Source organism: Dryobates pubescens, chromosome 19 (assembly GCF_014839835.1).
Source record: "Dryobates pubescens isolate bDryPub1 chromosome 19, bDryPub1.pri, whole genome shotgun sequence".
Taxonomy (NCBI): Eukaryota; Metazoa; Chordata; class Aves; order Piciformes; family Picidae; genus Dryobates; species Dryobates pubescens.
The window spans coordinates 9,567,812-9,588,679 of record NC_071630.1 but is presented as its reverse complement, the minus strand read 5'-3'; the positions used below and the strand labels follow the sequence as shown (position 1 = coordinate 9,588,679).

The window sequence follows — 20,868 nt, the reverse complement described above, 5'->3', positions numbered from 1 at the left end:
AGACAGGGTAAGAGACACCTTCCAGTCCCAAAAGCTTATATTCACATAGCCAAAGCAGGCAAAGACTGGGAAGAAAGGGCCACTGCCATGTGAAAAATAGCAACACCACAGCTTTACCATTGAGGAATGCCTGCTCCATACTGTCTGAAGCATCCTGTTGGGAACACAACATGGGTATCTTCAGGAAGTTTAAGGGGAAAAGAGGAGTCTTCATTTAAAATCATCCATACTGCCTGCCTGCACATGCAATTGCCTCATTTTCTTGTTTGTTTTGTTCAGTTACATGTTAGCTATCTACACACAAATAAAGAATGAGGGGATTTTTGTGGTTTACAAAATCCTCACCTTATCTTTGGGCTATCATCACCAGAAATCTCATCCATTAAATGTGCACAGACAACTCTACACTTCAATAATACGTACAACTTATTTCCAAGGGGGGGAAAAAAAAGTATTTTCTAGTATCGATTGCAAACAGTTTATCTTTATGCCCAAGAAAAATACTATACAAAGTAAAGCTACAAAATAATTATATTTGGGGATATAATTAAGCCTTTAAAAAAAAAAAAAATCATCTTTATTTGGCTTAATCTCAGCTTTCTTCAGGCAACATTTACTGTACCACCTGTGGCATTCTCATAAAAAAAAATAACAAAACCTAAATCCCTTTCTGTGTGGTTTGAGTTTCACATGTTTTTAAAATAAGAAAAAGATTTTCTTTTATTCAGCTTTTCTTTAAGCCCTGAAAATCCAAGAAGCAAAAGCCCTTTAGTGGTCATTCCAAGCATTCAACATCCATGCTCTTAATATCACAAAAATAGAGATGAGTTTGAGAGCCGTTGCATATTCAGGCTTTTACTCATCTTTTCTGAAGCCCTGGTTATTCCTCTTCTCCTCAATGAGAGTGAAAGCAGTTTTTCCTTTCAAATTTTTCATCCAAGGAGAAAATCATGCAACCTCCCAGTCACAGGAACAAGAACTTTAGTGAAGCAGCAAGGTACTGTAAAAGGTGCAAGAGCTCTTACCCCAAAACAAGCGGTAATTCTGAGGAGGTGCCATGGTTTAGTTGATTAGGTGGGTTGGATTGGTTGATGGGTTGGACGCGATGATCTTGAAGGTCTCTTCCAACCTGGTTTATTCTATGTGTTCTATGTATTTGAAGAGACATGTCAAGAGCCCATGACGAGGCTTATCCCATTTAAAATCTCACACTCTCATTGCCTACAGAGTGAAAATGGCTACAGGTGTGATTATCTAGCAGACAATAGCAGAAGCAGCAGCTCCATCTTCCTACACCTCCTCCAAGAAATTGGGTGCAGCTGCCCCTGCAAAGGATTCAGCCTCATGCAAGCTTCAGCCTGGATCAAAATCACAGCAATACTTGAGCAAATTTCAAGACTGAATGAGAGAGACATCAATTTGCAGCAAGCAACATTTTTTCCTAACAAAACTTTACTATCTGGGGAAGAAAGGCAGAGGGGAGATAGCACATGTCCTGTGGTGCAACAGAGGCAGCTGGCAGGACCTTTCTGGGAGTCCTGAATGAGAAGGACATGCACCCCTGTGTAACCTGGCCCAGGAATGCCCAGCAAGCCCCATCACCCTTCCCTCTATCACTGATGTCCCCTCACAGTCCTCCCACGGTACCTTGACTTTTCATCTACAGACATGCAAATGGAAACAAAAAGTGAACAAAAAGCAAACACCAAAAAACCCTGCTCGGTCAGTAGCTTCATCTGCTGATCCACCAGGGCTCCACCAAATAATTAAACATTAACACACTGCAGCAAATTGCACACATTTTCCCCAGCTTTGCAGGACAAGAAGGTGCAGAGGAAACACTTGGTCCCATGGTCTGTACTGTCTTGAAGGTGTTCATTGCTGTCCTTGCCAGGGCTTTCAAACTGTAGCGAGTACTCACAGAATCACAGAATGGTCTGGGTTGTAAGGGACATCCAGAGGTCAGCTAGTCCAACCCCCTCTGCAGTAAGCAGGGGCAACCTCAACTACACCAGGTTGCCCAGAGCCCTGTCAAGCCTCACTTTAAGTATCCCTGGACCTCATTACTTTCTCCATCCTCAGACCCAGTTTTCCACACAGAAGAAAGTAACGTCACAAACTAACTTTCCAGCAGGACAGCACTGTCTACACATTAGCAAAATAGCAAACTGCTTCTGCCTAATGGGGACTTTTCCAGCAAGCCTCTTGCTCGTAAAAGAGCTACTCGGTCCTCCTAGTTCAGGCTGCTCAATGACTTGAGAACTGCCAACCCCCCCCAAAAAAAAACAAACCCACAGTGAGGCTCTCTTTTGTGGAGAGCTGTACAAGCCTAACAGTAGCGTCAGCCATCCCTCCCAGCCAGAAGCCAACCTGAAAGCTGCACGGTGATCTTTCGCTGAACCTTCCTGGCATTCTGAACAGCACATCCTGCCATTCACGGTACAGGCAATGAATGATAATCCCTCTCCTCAAATTACCCTACTGGTTTCAACGGAGCCAGACCAAGAATGTACGTGACTGAGTGTACTTCCAGTTCAGATTTTAGTCACTGCAACTTGACGAGTTTCTTAAGCTCAATTAAGTAACAGCACATATCTAGTAGACACTCTCAAATCCAGAAAAAACAGATGCCTTTTCTTCAAAGTTTCCCCAAATTAAAAAAAAAAAAGGTGAAATACTTTAAATTACCTAAAACCATACTGAAGACACTGATTTAAGTAGATGCATGTTACCTGCATCTCTATTTCTCACTCCACTGGCACTGTCCCATCAGTCATGGGATAGCCCAGGAGGCAAAGTCAAGAAACCACTTTAAGTACTGGAAATGTCAGTACTGCTAACATCAAATGTCCCTAAAACAAGACCCCCCCTCCTCCAAAACCTAGGGAGCATTGTTAAAGTCTCCTAACTGTTAAGCCTATGAAGTGAAGGTCTTTCAATTCAGTATCTGTTTCTGACTTTGTGTTTTCCTCCATAATCACAAGAGCTAAAACTTCACTCACCACTGACATGCTCAGTTATAATGTATGCTTTTCAATTGTTTTTTCCCTTTCCTGGTTGCCCCTGCATTCTTAAATACTGTGCAAAACAGGAAAAATATATGCAATGATTGAAGAATACATTGGTTTTGGCAGCAATTCCAGCCTACCATGTTTCCCTCTCTCTTCTTCCTCAACAGTCTGCTGGACTATGCACTGAAACAGATCAGTTCCCTGATCCAGTTAGAAGACAATAAATCTGCAAAAGGTACAAAGAGACAAAGCCTTCCACAGCCAGTGCACAGAGATATTCTCAACCTGTTAACTGTTAAGTGCATACAAAAGACAGGTTGGCACAGAGGCAGAAATGAATGGCAAAGGCTGGGACTGCCCAAGACAGGATTATTGCCGACAACACTGCCGCATCAGACTGTGTGAAAAGGGATCTGAGTGAGTGCACATACCTGCACAAGCACTCTGTATGGATCATACATGCTGAAGTATCAATCATCTTCAAACACAGGACTGTTTATGGAATTAAGTACTACATATCTATAAACACATGTAGACACAGAACAAAACTGATGCAACTAACATTGCTCAAAACACTAATAAACAAGCCACAATCTACCCATGCAACCCACAATCTAATTACTTCTAAAGACTCCAAAAGGCTTGAACTATTTGAGGTAGGTTTCTTCTTCCATAAATCCTATGTGGGGAGATGAGTAAAACCCCATTAGACCAGCCACACTTAGTAATGTAGAAGGAAATGAGAGAAGCCTTTTCATGTATCAGATTAAACCCCACCTGTTATTTAGGAACTGCAAAAGTAAGAGTAAATTATATGCACCTCCCTATGTACAAAACCTACCACACTCTTCCTCCAAAAATTCCTTGGTGTGAACAGTTCTGTCAACAAATTTGGTGGGACCAAGGCTTCAGTCTCTGTTTCCCAACTCCTGCTAACAACATAAACCTAAGCTGCACGTTGGAAGACTGATGCAGAGAAGACTCTCAACCTAGCCTTTCACCTCTGAAAAACTACATGTCCTTTTTGTCTTTCACAGAATCACAGACTTGTGAAATGCTTTGCATTGGAAGAGACCTTTAAGGATCATCTAGTCCAACTGCCTGGCCATAAGCAGGGACACCATTCACTAGATCAGGCTGCTTAAAGTCCCCTCTAGTCTGACCTTGAATACTTCCAAATACAGGCCATCCCCAACATCTCTGAGCAGTATATCCTTTCCTAGAAGGTCCACACACCAACTCTGACTGATCTAGTAGATTCTTCCCATCACTAGTTAAAATACTCCACTACAAAGAAAGAAAAAAAAAAAAAGGAGAGAGAGATGATCTCACTGCTCCATGCAGGCTCAGCCCCATGAGTGATACTGAGCTGCTCTAGTCCCTGCTCTGATGCAGAATCCAATCCCTGCTGAGGACTGGAGGCAATTTACAAGCGTCCTCAGGGGGACTATTATCACCAGGTAGTGGCTAGCACCACATCTTTACTCCCCAGCCAAAATGAAAAATGAGGCAGAAGTATTTCTGAGTATCCTTTTTATTTAGGCTCCCAAACATGTAAAATTTACTGGCTGGGTGTTAACACAGCCTTAAGAGCTCTCACTCTATCAATGAATATAGCTTCTCTTTTCATATTTTAAAATAAGCTCTGTGACATATAAACACATACCTTAACACTACTGACTTATAAATATGCTTTTTAAGCACATCAGGAACTATGTAGTCTAAGATATGTTTGCTAGGCATTGAACAAATTTAAATAAACAGCATTTTAGGGCTTTTTTTACACTGAGCTACTAACTAATATACAATAAAATAAGTTTTGCCACAACAGAGTAACACTTCAGTAAATCTTCATTAAGTCCTCAGGGGAAAAAAAGGGTTTTGTTAATGCAGGAACATCCCTTTGTCAGTTCTGAAACAGAATCTCCATTTCACCAGCACAGATAACATGGAGTGATTTGTTCTCAGTTTGCAGAGAATTCTAAATTACCATGGGTTGCATGCAGATTATGAGATCCAATGCTACTTTTGATGTGCCTGCAGAAAATATCTGATAGGTAGCAACGGGGTAACTCAGAATCAGCTAAAACATGTACACCCAAACCCCATAGGTACCACATTTTGGCAAATGAAAACAATCATCAATGATAAGCAACTGAGAAATGGTGAATGTAAACAGCAATGTAATCATTGCATTGTTACAATGTATTTTAAACTATGGTCTCAAATTGCTTTGTTATTTCTGTGTTCAAATGTATCTATCCATATAACAGTGACAGGCTCATCAAGCGAGTTTTAGGTCACATTCACAGAGCCCCATCAATAGCATGGGACTTAAAGACAGTTCTTTGTTTACCAAACACGATTTACTTTACTATCCTCATTACTACTGTTATTATAGCAAATTCATAATCATCCAGTTTGGAATTTGGATAATGCCACAATCTTCCTTTTCCAGGAAAGCTTTAAAAAAAAATTTCTTCTTGTAAGTTTGTTTTGAAACTTCTGAGCTCTGCATAATACTTCCCACTTGAGCTAATTGTTTTTCAAGGGAAACTTAATTTTTTTAAATGTGTTTTTCTAACTAATGGGAACCTGTGCTGAAGTAAACAATGAGTCCAGCTCGATAGGAATTTTTGCTCTATCTTTACCAAAAGAAGGAAGGAAAGACATATCATAGCATGCTGAAACACATGCAGTGGCTGAATCGTTGTATTTTAAGAAACAATCAGAAGACAATTTTCTACTCCACTTCTATTTGAAACAGATCATCCTGCCCTGCCTCATTTAATATTAATTGATATGTGCTCTTGTCTCTAGAAGGAAATATAAATGCAGTTCCCTAATCCACTTATATTCTTCTTTCAAATATATTTCTGATTAGCTAGCTTGTCAATAAACTATTGTCCTCACACAAAGACACCCAAATCTCTTCAGGATTGTCACAGGCTTTGTATGTAACACTATATCACACTCACCTGTGATGGCAAAACCAAGAAATGTGGAATGTACATGAAAAGTCAAAGTTTCCATCTCCTTGAGGGATATTACTGAGTAACTTCACAGTTTCAATTAGGTCTTATCTTCCCAGATGGGAATTAGAGCGATCATCACCAGTCAGTGAAAAGGAATCACTTCTTTATTATTCTTTCCTGTTCTGTTGCACATGCATGTGTATCACAACCTTTACTGTTAAGACTCATTGTCCTAAACATCTCCTCCCAACTGGTACAAGAAAAAGAATCAAAGAGTTGGGGAGAGACATAAAAGGGACAAGGCGGAAGAATATTAAAGACACAGAAGTAGTTCAGTTATGATGGCTACCTTTGAAACTATTGAAAATTAAATTTCACCATTTCTGCTAAAGACAGAGGGTTATTCTTCAAGCACACACACAAAAAAGTAATAGTAAGGAATAGTAAATTGGATTTCATTTCTTTGTTTTTACTATCACTGCCCTTCAAGCTGTGCAAGGACAGATCTCACTGGAAACAAAAAAAAATTATTAAGGGCACTACACTTGAGTTGGGTAGGCATTTATAAAATAAACACTGTTCCTCCCATGGGGGAGAAAGTTAGATTCATCCCCAGGCAAGCTGTTGTCTGGCAAACAATGTTTCTAAGTTTCAAAATTTCCTACTGGGACCTTAGTATTTACATTTAAAAAAAAAAAACCACACCAAACCCACACCACCTTACATATCAGTATTTATTTTTTCACCAACAAAAAAATTAACCAGAATGAAAGCCTGGACAAGACAGGAGTGAAACTGTGCTGTCTTTAACCCATTCTTTGAGACACATGAAACAAACAATGGAAACAACAGGTAAATCAGATAAAGTCCCAACACCAACAGTGATGGGACTCTCCACTCCACCAGCTAATATCTTTCCATTTGTTAACTGAGTGCATATATTAATTCAGAATACAATTTTTAATTATTATTACCAACACAGACTTATTTTAATTGAAGAAAAGAAAAAAATCACATGCTCATGTCAGAAAAAGCACTTTGTAGAGAACACTTTTTTTCTCCCCACATTTTGCTGAAGTAAGACGGCCTAACACTCATTCCATTGCACTGCTGCATAATGCTCTGCTTTGGGACACTATCTTGTCAGCACAAAGCATGCAACTGCCTAATCAAACAACAGCAGTGGCTACCTCTTACAAACACACACGTGGGTAGGATCTTATTATTCAGACTTCAAAGTGGGCACATACAGTGTCTACTCGTGGAAAACCTGCAGATGGATAATGCACACACAAAGCAATGCTAATTCCTATACTGCAATCCAGGCATTGACAAGTAAGAGCTTGTGGGGAGAAGACTTCAGTTCAAATGTCTCAAGTGACAATAAAAAGGATGAAGTGCCTAGAATCAACAAACAACTTAACCCTTGTACTCAGGGACATGATCTACCAGATCTGGATTTATCTGTCACTAAGACTTTTGCTTTCAAATGCAAAACCAAAGTGATGTTATTTTCCTGTTCTATTTTATTCATGTTGCATAGAATGCAGTAAAACTCGTCATGCCAGAGGATTTGCAAAGGGATGGTGTGAAGATTAATTACTGGCTGCTCATAAAGCACCCTGCCTGTGGAAAGCCCTATGTGTAAAAATGACCTTGTTATCAAAGTTGTTGAGTGCTCCCAATGCTCACTTTCAATGGATGATAGGGATATTTCTCTACAGCTCTTGAAAACCAAATTAGCTGCATTTAAATATCTACCTACAGTTTCAGAAGATTTTGGCATTCTGCCTCTAACCTACTTCCGCAGGGGGTGGGGGCTAAGCTACCACATATTTTGCTTAAATCATATCTTTTCAGCTCAAAAAAAACATGAAAAGGTTAAGAGTAAAATCTAGGTATCACAGACCCGATGTCTGAAAGATATCTGCTAAAGGTACCTAGACATTCAGGCAGTAAGTAAACATGGATCTTATCCTAGTGCCCTAATTACTCCCTAGAAACCAAAGGCACTGTTAGAAAAAAATGCAGCACAGATATATCTGTGAACAGCAATATTTCTTTGGTGAGTTAGTGATGGACAAAAAATGGTAAGGCACAAGACCAAGCATGAAGAGCACTGCCTAACAAAATGGAGCCTGCAATGGTATGTACATCATTTGAGCGTCTTCTACCTATGCACAGAAAATAATTAGGAATTAGAACACCTCAACATTAATTAAAGCACCGTCCCACAGGACTTTAGACATTGTTTCAGTGATGGTTTCTTCGGTGACAGCAAGAAGAGCTTGACGTCTCCTATACAAACACAACTTCATGCCCAGTATTGCCACATTGCAGAGATTAATGTCTGAAGCATAATCATGCTTCTCCTTACTGGTATCCTTCTCCTCTGCTCAGAAACCATCAGCTATGGCTATTGCCAGGAAAATGCCTCATCTCCTCGGATTCCTATTCAACTTCCCCTCTACCCTGACGGTGTCTTAATAAAATGAAGAATGGCAAAACTCCTTATGCTCATGTCTTTCAGGGGTTTTCTCCAACAATGCTCGACCAAGCCATACTTCTCCTTTTACACAGTACTTCTACCAAAGAAAGAAAAATATTCCCTTGGAAACATCCTCAAGAGCCCAGTGGAAATGGTAAGCAAAGATGTCATTGTGGCCCAGAAAAAGAGCTCCGTGAGAATAGGCAGCTGGCCTACCTGAAGGTTAAAGTAGCTCACACTGAAAACCTGCTTTGAATACTTCACAGCAAAGCACGACACAGAAGAGAGATTTACACACGCTGTGTGTCTGCGTACCCAAGTGTGAAAAAATCCAGCCTCCCAGCACAACAGAGACTGGGTGAAAGCCACTGAAATAGACCATTAACAGAAATCTACACAAAAGCCAATCCACTCTCTCACATCACCAGTGTCCTATAGGAAGGCCAGAATGAAGCCATTGAGAAAAATGATCCATTTACATATATTTTTTTAAAAAAGGCAGGGTCGAAGTACTGAATGATTTTCAAAATCATTGTAAAGCATGTTTTGTGAGCGATCAGACAAAATTTGGGTGTAATCATAGCATGCACCATACAAACGTTCAAATAATACCGGCCATGAAATTTTGAGCTGTATGTATAAATATAAATTATAATTTTAAAGACTGTATTCATCTATTATACAGCTCTTGTACTGATGAGATCATCACCTTGCATTTTTGTCTTGCATCATTTTCCATTAAGAAAGAAAACCCTGAAGGAATCTCCATGTTTTACGACCGCATCGCCTGTGTCTGGGCTGGGTATCTGACCGCCAAATCAGAACCCCCAAACCCAGGCCTAAAACAAAGCAAAGACCCTGTAAACCCGGAGCCTTCACTCTCCGATTAAAAGCATCTTCCTCCTCCCCCTCCTTCACCTCTAACTTGGCCAACATGCCAGCAGATATTTGCCGGCTTTGGTTTCAGATAGAGATGGCTCAGTGTGTCAATCTCATGTCTGTGTCATGTTGAGAAGGGAGGAGGGAGGGAAAAAGAGGGGGGGAAGGGAGAAGGGGGGGCCTTTAAAAAATAAGAAAAAAAAATCTATGTCAATAATACTGCCAATCATATTATCATAATTATTAATAATAATAGACAGACTTGTTCGAAGAAAAACACCGGAATGGTCAAATTAAATCTTCCCAGCATTACAAAGAAGGAAAATGAAATGCCCACAGACATTCCAAGATGCACTCAAGCCAAGAACCCGCTCACACATCGACCCCCTCGAGAGGAACCCCGCTGGGGCCAGCAGCACGGCGACCACAGGCACAAAGACGCATCACCCCCACCCCGGCCCCGCAGCGGCGGCGGGTCCGTTCTTGCCGATGCCCCGCGGGGCGGGGAAGCCGGGGCCGCAGCCACGCTCTGGCCGCCCCCCGCGGCGATGGTGGCGGGCCCGGTCGGGCTCTTACCGTGGCCGAGGCGACGCTGTTGTCTGCCAGGGTCAAGTGGTGCGGCTCCCACCGCCGCAGGAACTTGGAGGTGAGGATCTTGCTGAGAAACGTCCGGGGGTGCCGGATGACACACACCTGGATGTCCCCCTCCTGCAGCAGCTTGTACCTCATGCCGTTGCAGTGGAGCAGGGCTCTCCGGCACGGCGCGGCACCCATTTTATTCCCCTCGGGAGCAGACATCTCGCCCAGCAGCGGCTTGCTCTCCTCAGTCTGCCTGCGGTCGCTGCCCCCACCGGTGCCGCCGGTGCGATCCATGGCAGCCCCGCGGGTCGGGGTGGAGGGATGGCGCTGCCCGGAGAGACCGGTCTCTACGGGCGGCAGAGACGGGTATAACCAAATCAAATTAGAAACGGTAACAAAAAAATCCAGCCTCTCGAGGCGGATTTAAAAAAAAATAAAACATAAAAGTTGAAGAGGAAAATAAAATAAAAACCTGGGAGAGAAGATGGGGGAAGGGATCGAACCGCACCGGAGCGGAGAGAAAAGGGGAAAAGGGAAGCGATAAAAATCCTTATTCAAACTTCAAAATCCGCCCCCCTCGGCGGGTCCCCCTCTCAAAGCGCTTCGTCCATGCTCCCGGGCGGACGCCGGCCGAGCGGAGGGTCGGCTCCCGGCGGGGGCGGCAGACAAAAGCCGGTGATGGTGGTGGTGGGGGCTCCTGACGGCGGCGGGGGCTGCGGGGCGTCCGGCCGCGGTTCCTTCCTTCCCCCCGGGGCGTGTGCTCGAGAGCGTGCGGCGGCGGGCGCGCGTGTGCATGTATGTGGGTGCGGGTGTGCGTCCGTGGGTGCGGGTGTGTGTGTGGTGCGGGTGTGTATGTGTGTGTATGTGTGTGTGCGTGTGTGTGTGTGTGTATGTGTCCAGGCGCGCCGCCACCGCCGCCGCCGCGGGAGGAGGCGGCGAGGAGCTAGCGCTGCCGACAGCCTCTCGCCGGAGCGGCTACGGATGCAACTGATTGGTTCCGATGGGGTCATGTGGCCCGCCCTGTTCGTGACGTCAATGGCCGTGGAGCTGCTGAGGGCAGCGGCGGCGGCCGCGGAGAGGGGCGCGGGAAGCGCGGGGGTTGCGCCATTCCTCTCCTGGCTTCTTCTCAGAGGGGCCGCGTCGCCCCCCAGTTCCCCTTCAGCCTCGCCCTTCAGAGGGGCGGCCATCTCGCCTAGGCTGAAGGGGAAGGGGGGACGACGCGGCCCGGGAAGGGCTGGAGGTGCGCAGGCACACACCTGCGCACCCGCGGGGGCAGCCCGGCTGCCGTCAAGCCCCCTCCACCATGAGGGGAACCTCCAGTACTGCGGGGGAAAACATGAGGAAAACTGGGCGTTTAGTGCAGTAAATCTCCCTTTCTTTGAGCCCCGGCGCTGACAGGAGTCCGGGGCCACCTCTGCCGTAGGGACAATTTTGAGTTTGATCGTAGAATCGTTCCGTTTGGAAAAGACCTTTAAGATCATCGAGTCCAACTCTAGCGTCTGCTGCTGAACACATCTCTGTCTTTTAAACACCTCCAGGGATGGGGATTTAAGCAGCTCGTGTTTTGAGCGCCCTTTTCCGTGAAGAAGTTTCTTTTAATATTCAATCTAAGCATCTCCTGGTGCAATTTGAGGCCCTTGCAGCCTATGACTTGTTACTAAGAAGAAGAGACCAACACACAGATCGCTCTAACCTCCTTTTAGGGAACTGCAGAGAGCAAGGAGGTCTCCCCTCAGCCTCCTCCAGACTAAACAACCCCAGGTCCCTCATCTGCTTCCCGTAAGACCTCCAGACCCTTCATCAGCTTCACTGCCCTTCTGTGAACTTTGCTCTGGCGTTAAGCTCTTGTGCAACCACTGCAGAAAGTGGCAAGGGATGGCCGATGTCTGGTGGCTGTCGCTTCACCAGTGTCTCCCACTAGTGTTCCAAAAGACGATATAAACCCTCCAGATGGAAAGTTTAAACTCATCGCTACTCAAGGGAGGTTGGGAAAAGGATGATCTGCTCTGTGACAAGATGGTTATTGCACAGTGCGTACCCGCTGCTGGGTTTCTGGCAGCATCTCCTAATGCAATAGTTTTCAAATGAGAGGTCACCCTGCCATGGGAGGTGCCAGGAGAAACCTCTTTCTTCTGATAATGTTCACATCATGAGTTGTACGGATTATCTGTTGGAGAGGAGAGCTGCAACTGGAAGGGTTTGGAAGCCTTTGCCATAAAGCCTTTTGTAGTGGCTGCTGTAAAAGACAATACATTACCGGCTAGACCGAAATCACTGTGAGCACATCCATCACGTGTGTTATTATAGAGCTGTTGTGTTGAAATAGACTTGCACTGGACAGGAGAATTGCTGTTTAAACACTTTCAGGAGGGACTGGTTTTGTAACCTATTGATTACTAGCAAATTTGAGGGATCCTTTTGTTGCATGTTAGCATCAAAATTATGTATAAAAAGCTCAGAATTCTCCAGAGTAGTCCCAAGTACCAGTTAACAGAACGATGCAGGATTACACAGTTTGGTTAGAAGACACTCATTTAATGCCATGAATAATACAACCAACAGGAAGTAAAAAATCTCATTAATAGAGGTTCAAACTGTCAGTATCTCGTAGCTCTGATAATTACTTACCTCCTGAACTTAAACAAACTGAGTGGTCATTATGCACTAAACACTATAGGCAGCTCCCACAGAGCTTTGTATACCATGCACTGCTAGGGGTGAATAGCACACGCATCTACATTGAACTAAATCCAGACCGACTCATGCCTCTAAATATGCATGGCTCTGCAATAAATAAAAAAGACTAGAAACCAAATTTGAAAAAGGACAGCTTTCTTTAGATGTAAGCTTTTTACTGTAGGAACTGTCTGTTTCTAGAAGTTCCTAGGGTGCCTGGTACGAGGGAGACCTGTTCTTGTTTGACCTGAGGCACTGTTCTGGTACAAAACAATAATAGTGTCAATACTATTTGCATACACTCACCTGCACCCAACACTTCACCCAGCAAGAACTGCAATCAGCGTGACTATTTTAGCGCAAGTTTGTGCAAGCTCACCACCTGCTCAAACCACTGCTTTAAATCTACTGTAACTGTCATCTCCAAGAGCTCACCAATGAAAGGACTATGCAAAGAGTCTGCTGTTCTTAATTTCCTGGCAAATTAGAGTGGATGTTTTCCACTTGTGTTCCACAGAAGGTAGCAAAAAAACCAAGGATGATCTGTAGCAGTCAACCCAGAAGCTACCTGAGAGGATTCAAGCTTCTGCTGGAAATCCACTTCCCTGTGACCTGCACTAGATTATATGGTCCTCCTCTGGCAGGAGTGTTGGACTTGACGATCTCCAGAGGTCCCTTCCTACCCCTAACATCCTGTGATCCTGTGTTCCAAAGCGTGGAAATCCACTGAGATAGCCAAACTACAGCACATCAGGTGGCACCGCTCCTAGCAACCCCCGTCAAGGACGGAGCTCCAAATCCTTGGAGGTGCTCTGCATCTGAATCCATGCTCTCAGGCTGCAGGTGTTCCCTCTGAAGTAAACTGATCACAGCACGATAAGACCAAGGTATGAAATCTCACATTGCCTGCCAGAACAGGGCAACTGAAAACCCTGTCTAGACAAGTGAAATTGAAACACGCTGCTTGCTGCGCAGCTTGCCCAAATGCACATTAGCCATCCAGCCTGCAGTAAATGGCTGCTCTGTGACCCAAGGCTGAACACACTCCTCCTCATGCCCCTTATCCATTATGCCAAGTAGAAGCTGGATGAATTGCATTCCCAGCTTCTTGTTTGTCCAGCCTTTCTTTTCTGGCTCCATGCAGCCCAACAAATATCTCAGGTATATATGCTTGGCAGTATTTCAAGGTGGTGTTTGGGGATTGCTGTATGTTTTGGTTTTCTCCCTAGACTCTAATATTTGTGAGCAAATCCAACTAGAAGTTTATCGTGAAAGTGGGACATAATTATTCATTTATATAATAAATACTGAGCAAATAATTCATCATAAATAACACATCAGTGAAAATGTTCCTCTAGCTACTCAGAAGGTGCTTATGGGCATGCTGTCAGTTCTGAATAATTCAAGAGTTTGTGAGGTTTTCCATGAAATACTTCATTTCTGCACTAGGAGACAAACACAGGCTTTGGAAATGAAAATTGAGTAGTTTAGTGTTAATATTACTAAAAAGCAGAAGTTCTTTTAAGTCAGACTCTAGGTATAGGTAAAATTTGAAGGAGGGAAGAGACAGATTTATTCTACTCTGCATAAATACCCTTGCAATTAGACCAAAACAAGAGTGGGGCTGACAAGAAAGCAGGCAGAGGTAAAGATGCTTCCTCCAGAAAAGAGGTGAGTGGTAGGATGATTCAGATCCACCTGCCTGTCCTGTGTCCTACTCCTGAGCTCTGCCCTTTCATTTGCACTTTGTATCTTGCTCTTTTTTTTTTTTAATTATCCACTCCCCTTTCATAATAGGCTTTATGAAAACAGAACTCTCACTTCCTGAAATACACCATAGCCGGGAAAACTGGGATATACTTACCATGCAGTTTAAGGCAGGCAGAATTCTGGATCAGCAGTAGAGGGATAGACTTAGGCTTTTGTTTCCCTTTCTCAAAACTAATTTGGTTATGATCTGTATTGTTCAGAATATTCATCTGCTCAGTTATATGTTCATAAACCTAGGAATGATTTGAAAATACCAGCTGGGGACTCCAGTCCTAAGAGAAAACATTTTTCACACCTTTCCAGCATTAGGTCTCTTGCCTGTCTGTCAGGTGTTCTGCGGAGGTCATAGCTGGGTGCCAAAACAGCAGCACTGTCCTGACATACCTTCTTAAGCTCAGTAACACCCACTTATAAGCATGTGCTAAAACAAAACCAATGTGATATTCTGAAGGAAAAGAAAACAATTTGTAAGTAGTGCTCAGTGCCAATAACACAGGCTGCATAGCAGTGGGGGGGGCTTGGAAAACCCATGAGAAAACACTTGAGATGCTAAAACCTATGCAGGAAAGAAATATAGCCTAGAGGCACCTCTCTCGTGCCTTTAGCAATCTGGACATGCGTAAATCCATAGGTCCCGATGGGATGCACCTGTAGGTGCTGAGAGAGCTGGTGAAAGTAATTGCTAGGATACTCTCCATCATCTTTGTTAAGTCCTTGGGAACAGGAGAGGTGCCTGAGGACTAGAGGAAAGCAAATGGCACTCCAGTTTACAGAGGAGGACCCGAGTAACTATAGACTGGTCAGTCTCACCTCCATCCTTGGAAGGTGATGAAGCGACTTATCCTCGGCATTGTCTCTAGGCATATCAAGGATAAGAAGGTCATTGGGTAATGAGGTGGATTGTGAACTGGTTGAAGGAAAGAAGTCAAAGGGTTGTGATCAATGGGACAGAGTATATTTGGAGGCCTGTATCTAATGGAATTCCCCAGTTGTCAGTACTGGGAGCAGTAGCCCTTGTAGCCAAGAAGGCAAATGGTATCCTTGGGTGTATTAGAAGGGGAGTGACTAGTAGGTCAGGAGAAGTTCTCCTCCCCCTCTGCTTTGCGCTGGAATACATCTGGAATATTGCATCCACTCTTGGGCCCCTCAGTCCAGTACAGAGCCATAAAGATGCTGAAAGGAGTGGAATATCTCCCCTATGAGGAATGGCTGAGGGAAGTGTGTCTCTTTAGCTTGGAGGAGACTGAGGGGAGACTGAAGGGTGAGTGTCAGGAGGACAGACCCAGGTTCCTCTCAGTGATGTCCAATGATAGGACAAGAGGCAATGGGTGCAAGCCATTGAAGTTCCATGTGAACATAAAGAAAACTTTCCCTGTGAGGGTGACAGAGCCCTGGAACAGGCTGCCCAGAGGGGTTGTGGAGTCTCCTTCCCTGGAGACACTCAAAACCTGCCTGGATGTGTTCCTGTGTGACCTACTTTAGGTCAACCTGCTCTGGCAGGGGGGTTGGACTGAATGATCTTTGGAGGTCCCTTCTGACCCCTAACATTCTGTGATTCTGGAGAGTAAATCCATGTTGGTGGCATTATCTGACAAGCTGTATGAGGGATGCAATGGGGCAGGTGTGGCAAGGGCCAGATACAAACTGAGATACCTCAACAAGGGATGCACTTACCAGGGGAGAGAGCACTGTCTCCAGAGGGGCTTTGCTGGATTCGTAGTTTATTTTAAAAAGGAAAATGAGAAAAAGAAATAAGGCACTACTACACCTTTTAATTATTCCTGATTTATTTTACAGAAAGTTACAGTATTGACAGATATTTTGACAAACTCTTTCCCCAGTCAGTCAAAGAGGAAAGGAAAAAAAAATCTTTGTTTGTCTCTCACCAAAATGTCCTGATGGAGGCTGTAAGGTCTTACCAAATTCAAGCTTTAAAGTAAAGTAGGCTGCTGCTCTTGTCTGCTTAACACATACCTGAGAGCTGTCTGTAGAGAGTTGAGATTCAGTTTTTCCAAAGAAAAACTGGAATTCCCAGCATGTATGCAGTATCCATTTAGACTCTTACACAGCAGCTGTCCCTTTCCTGTTTGAATCCTCGATGCATATTAGAGATAATGGAGTTTTCTTCCCTTATTCACAGAGGTGCTGCCTGGATTATGGAATTAATTAGTCAATGCTTGCTGATGGCCACTGTTGACTCAGAGCAAATTCCTGCTATCAGACTCACTACTCAGCTCATTTTCATAACAATGCTGTATTGTTAAAAAATACTGCGAACCTGGGGAATACAACACGTCGAAGCAAACATATCAAACATAAAAGAGATGCTGCATCAGTAATGCTAAAAGTCCTGTATTTGAAGTTTGTTTAAACTAATCAGCATGGTGATGTTAAGGGGATTCAGCAAGTCATAAAACTTTGGGAAAGAGAGTTGTTTCCCAAAAGGGCTGATGGATATTTAAAACCTAGCTAGATAAAGATTAAAGAAACCCATCCTGCAAAGAGCAGTTCTGTAGTTGCCCCTAAGGGAAGTCAGTGCTTGATTAGGGCACCATTGATCACAGATGCACAAAACAAAGATTGCATTTGCAAGCAGCTCTTTCTTTTCCCCAGTTTTCTCAACACCCACATCTTCTGAGCAGTAACTCTAATTTCAGAGGACAACTCCCAGGTGAAGTAGTTAGTGGGAAATCAGACTCTGATGTCAACTTGTAATTCTCTGACATCTCTGACATTCAGATTTCTGCCATTCACTGGTTTACTCAGCCCCCGTGTCATTGTTTTCCCAGCTGATGCACATTACACTATGGGGCTAACTGTGTGCTGCAAAGACTCCGGTGACAAATATATCTTTGATTCCTCACTGACATAATGCATACTTTTTGAGTGCATGATGCAGAAATCATACTTTTTTTCCTGCTTGTCATCCTCAGATGTTCTGATGTAGGGGGATGTAGGATGAAGCTGGTGGTATCAATTGCTAGAAAGAGCCTGCCATCTGCTGATCTGAACAGACTCCAGTCTGACTTTTACCTCATCCTATATTGGTAGGATGGAGCACTGTACAAACTAGGCAACATATATCTGAACAGAAGCAGCATTAACAGACTTGCTGTGGTGAAGGAATTTATTTAAGTGGAAAGAGGAAGTCTTTAAGTCTATAGTCTCAGGTCTATTTCTGTTTGCCCAATTCACAGAAGCAACTAAAATAAACAAATTAGTAGATAGGAAGGAAATAAGCAGAAGATACAAAGAAGAGGGAGAAGAGCCTGACATTTCTTTTCTGCTTTGCTGCACCTGATCAGATAGCACAGCTAAGGTATCATCTGTCCTTCCCCTGTTGTCTAAAGTGACAACAGCTTCTTCCTCCTGAGCATCTACCTCCTTCCCGGGCCACCCACACGCCCAAGCATGGATAAAGTCCTGGAAAAAAGAAGAGCTCCCAACAAAATTCATCCGTCTGTCCTTTTTCCTTTAGTGCTCGCTGGCCCCAAGATGCCATTTGGCAGGACGTAGTGACAAGTCCCCATTTCCGTTACACTGTCTGCATGACTGTTCCCATAGCCCAGCTAATATTTCCTATTTCATCAATAGGTCACATCCTACCAGTCATTCCAAGCTGTGAGTGCTCTTCAGTCCAAAATGCTCTATTAGCACTTGACATGTATAAAATCGTAACACAAATAAGCATCAAAAGTCAAAGGGCAACCGGGATATGATGCAGAGCTGTGAGCTTGTCACAGTAAGGTGAAGTTTCCCCAAAACAGAGGAATAACAACTAAGAAAGAAAAAGGTAGTCCCGAGATTAAGGAAGTGTATCTTCACTGACTGAACCAACACATTGGGGAAGTGAAATTAAAAGTGGATTAAATACTAACAGACTTGGGTTATTGTTTTGAAAGACAAGGAGTGAAAAATAAAAAAGGCAGAATGGGGACAAGTGTCAAGTATTAGCAGGATTAATATCCATAAATTCTCTGGTGAAAAGGTGTCCTAGAGGAAGAAGGAGAAGATAAAATAACATCCTTAATTATTGCTTTTATTATTAAATTCCTATCTTACAGTCTTTTTGAAAGCGCGTTATGCAAAAGACAGCTGAATCTTTCCCTCTTGTCCTCAATCCTTTCTTCACCTTAACGTGAGCAAGGCTATAGAGTGAAGTATAAACCCCCCACCTGATGCTAGTGCACATCATGCAGTGCTTGTGGCTTTGTTGCGCTAAGCACCTTGTAAATACATCTGACAGTCCTTGGCCTAAGAGGCCTAAGAAAACAAAGGACAGAGAGAAGCATCAGTTTAACGCAGTTATCTTTATAATTATAGATTCCCAGATACAACTAAAGGAATCAGCTGTTTGGATAAGCTTTGGTAATTAAACCCTTGTAATTTGAACCTGTCCATCAGACGAACATAGCTGAAAGTGTATCTGTGGAGGCTTTACAATCCGAGGAGAAACAGACAGGAGAGCTAGGCGGTGGTTTGCTTAGGACAGTCCCTGGCTGACATGCAACAGTGCAAGATGATAAATCCAGAGAATTCTCTGCAAAGAACAGATGGTCGGTAATGGACAGACTGTACCATATACCTAGAAGAAATACATCACATCAGAACCAGGGGGAGAGACAAAATTATGCATGTAGCTTTGATAGTGCCAAGGCTGTGGCTGACCACAGAAATCAGAGCTTCTGAGCTACCACAATATTGCAAAATGGAGGTGGTTTCTTTGATATATATAAATTTGGCTTCCAGTATAGTAGAACATTTTTCTGTAACATGAAAAAGGACTAAAAGGGGACCTGAGCTTGACTGAGCTTTTCTTTGATGCTATGGAAAGCTTTAAGATACAAACGCAGAACAAGTTGTAGGAAAACACCACTCTTCCATTATCAGCTCTTGAAGTCTTTAGCAAGACTTTGAGAGTATTAGGGATGGTACGAGTGTTACCGCAAAACAGCTCGTGGATTGGTTAACTCTATCAGCAAATTGCTCCCCTGTAGATATCAATTTACATTCGTTTACCACATCCACACAGCTGATGGGAGGAAAGGGAGGAGCTGCAGCAGTTAGTGAAGGTAACTGTGGGCAGCGGCATGGAATTGGGCTAGGTTATCATTAGGAGCAGGAGCAGAATAGGGGCATTTTCTGTGTACCAGGTCTTGTCTGTGAGAACAGACAGCTGGGGTATGGCCTCTTCTTTGTCCTTTATTCAAGAGCAAAGATCATTATAGTGCTCAACAGTAGGCAAATTTTAACAGTGAAACAAGAAATAAAATGTTGGACTTTTCCAATCTTAATGAATTGTGATTCTCTATCTGTGGGTGAAATGCCTTCTTGAATGGGGTGAGGTAACCAAGAACCAAGTGTTAATAAACTGCAGTATTTCCTCATGCCCCATGCTCTGAGGTCAATGGGCAGTCAAGAAAAAGTAGTTAATACTTTAGGAGCTGTGTAGCTGGGGTCTGGGAATAAGTCTTCCCATGACTGTATGCAGGGAGTTCAGTTTGCTTTTGAAGACAGGGCAATCAGAGGGATTTTAGGGATGCAGGTTCCAGGAATAATTCCTTGCCTGGGAACAGAGGATGGTTTCTGGAAAGGCTGCTGCACTGATTTGGATTATGAAAGTGTATGAGTTCACACTTGTTATGCAGCTGTAGCTGCCCTTCCTAGGATAAGCCAATTAATCTGAAGGAGTGATTAAAGAGATATTATCACCTTTAATATTCGGTGCTTCCACTGCCACTGCTTTTCCAAAACACTCTCCTGTGGGCATTAAAGTGATGTTTTCATTCACCCACCAATAAAAATGCAGCCTTAACCCATCTGTCTATCCCTCTGTGTATATATCTGGGTAATTCATTAAATGCTTCTGGGTGTTGCTTTACGTCACTGTATCTCTACATAAGCATGCCTCTGTGAGCATGCTGGTGGTTGTCTCTGAGCACTCATTGTTTGTGTTTTGTGTGTCTATGCTTGGCTGTCTGAATGTGGTTTTGTTCAAAATTTTTTCCCTAGAAACCCAAGGAGTCAGACATTTCATGAGGTTGTTAGTAAAAAACCAAAGAAAGGATGGAGGAGACAGTAAGGGGTAATTTACAGAGAAAAAGATTTGGCTACAGTTAATCATCTGCCACAGTGTTCACCAGAGAAGATGGGAGAGTTCATTCCAGACATTAAAGTGTCTCAGGGGAGGATCATATAGATCGTGCTGGAAGAGAAATAGAAACAGTGAATTACCTAAAGGCTGACAAGGCAATGGAGCCAGATGTCATCTGATCCCATAGCAGGGATAAAAACAGGGGGAGAGAAAACCTTCCCAAGGTATGCCCAGCATTCCTTTGGAAACTGTAGGCAGAGATAGGGAAAATGATTTCTGACCTCTTTCAGTGAGGTAGATCTCTGGGATACCAGCTTAAATTTGAACCCGTAACCTGGTTCCAGCTGTAGTTCCAGCTCAGAGGAGAAAGCTATTATTCCAAGTCAGAATGCAGAA

At 43.5% G+C, this 20,868-nt stretch overlaps 1 protein-coding gene across 1 annotated transcript in view; it reads right to left on the bottom strand.

Annotated features, from left to right (window-relative positions):
• Positions 1-10,801, bottom strand: part of CMIP (c-Maf inducing protein) — a 136,524-nt gene extending 125,723 nt beyond the window's left edge. Inside the window, exon 1 of the mRNA XM_009901142.2 lies at positions 9,930-10,801. Within this exon, the coding sequence (XP_009899444.1) occupies positions 9,930-10,226 (297 nt within the window). The 5' untranslated portion in view covers positions 10,227-10,801. The remainder of the gene's footprint in view (positions 1-9,929) is intronic.
• Positions 10,802-20,868: the final 10,067 nt, after the last annotated feature.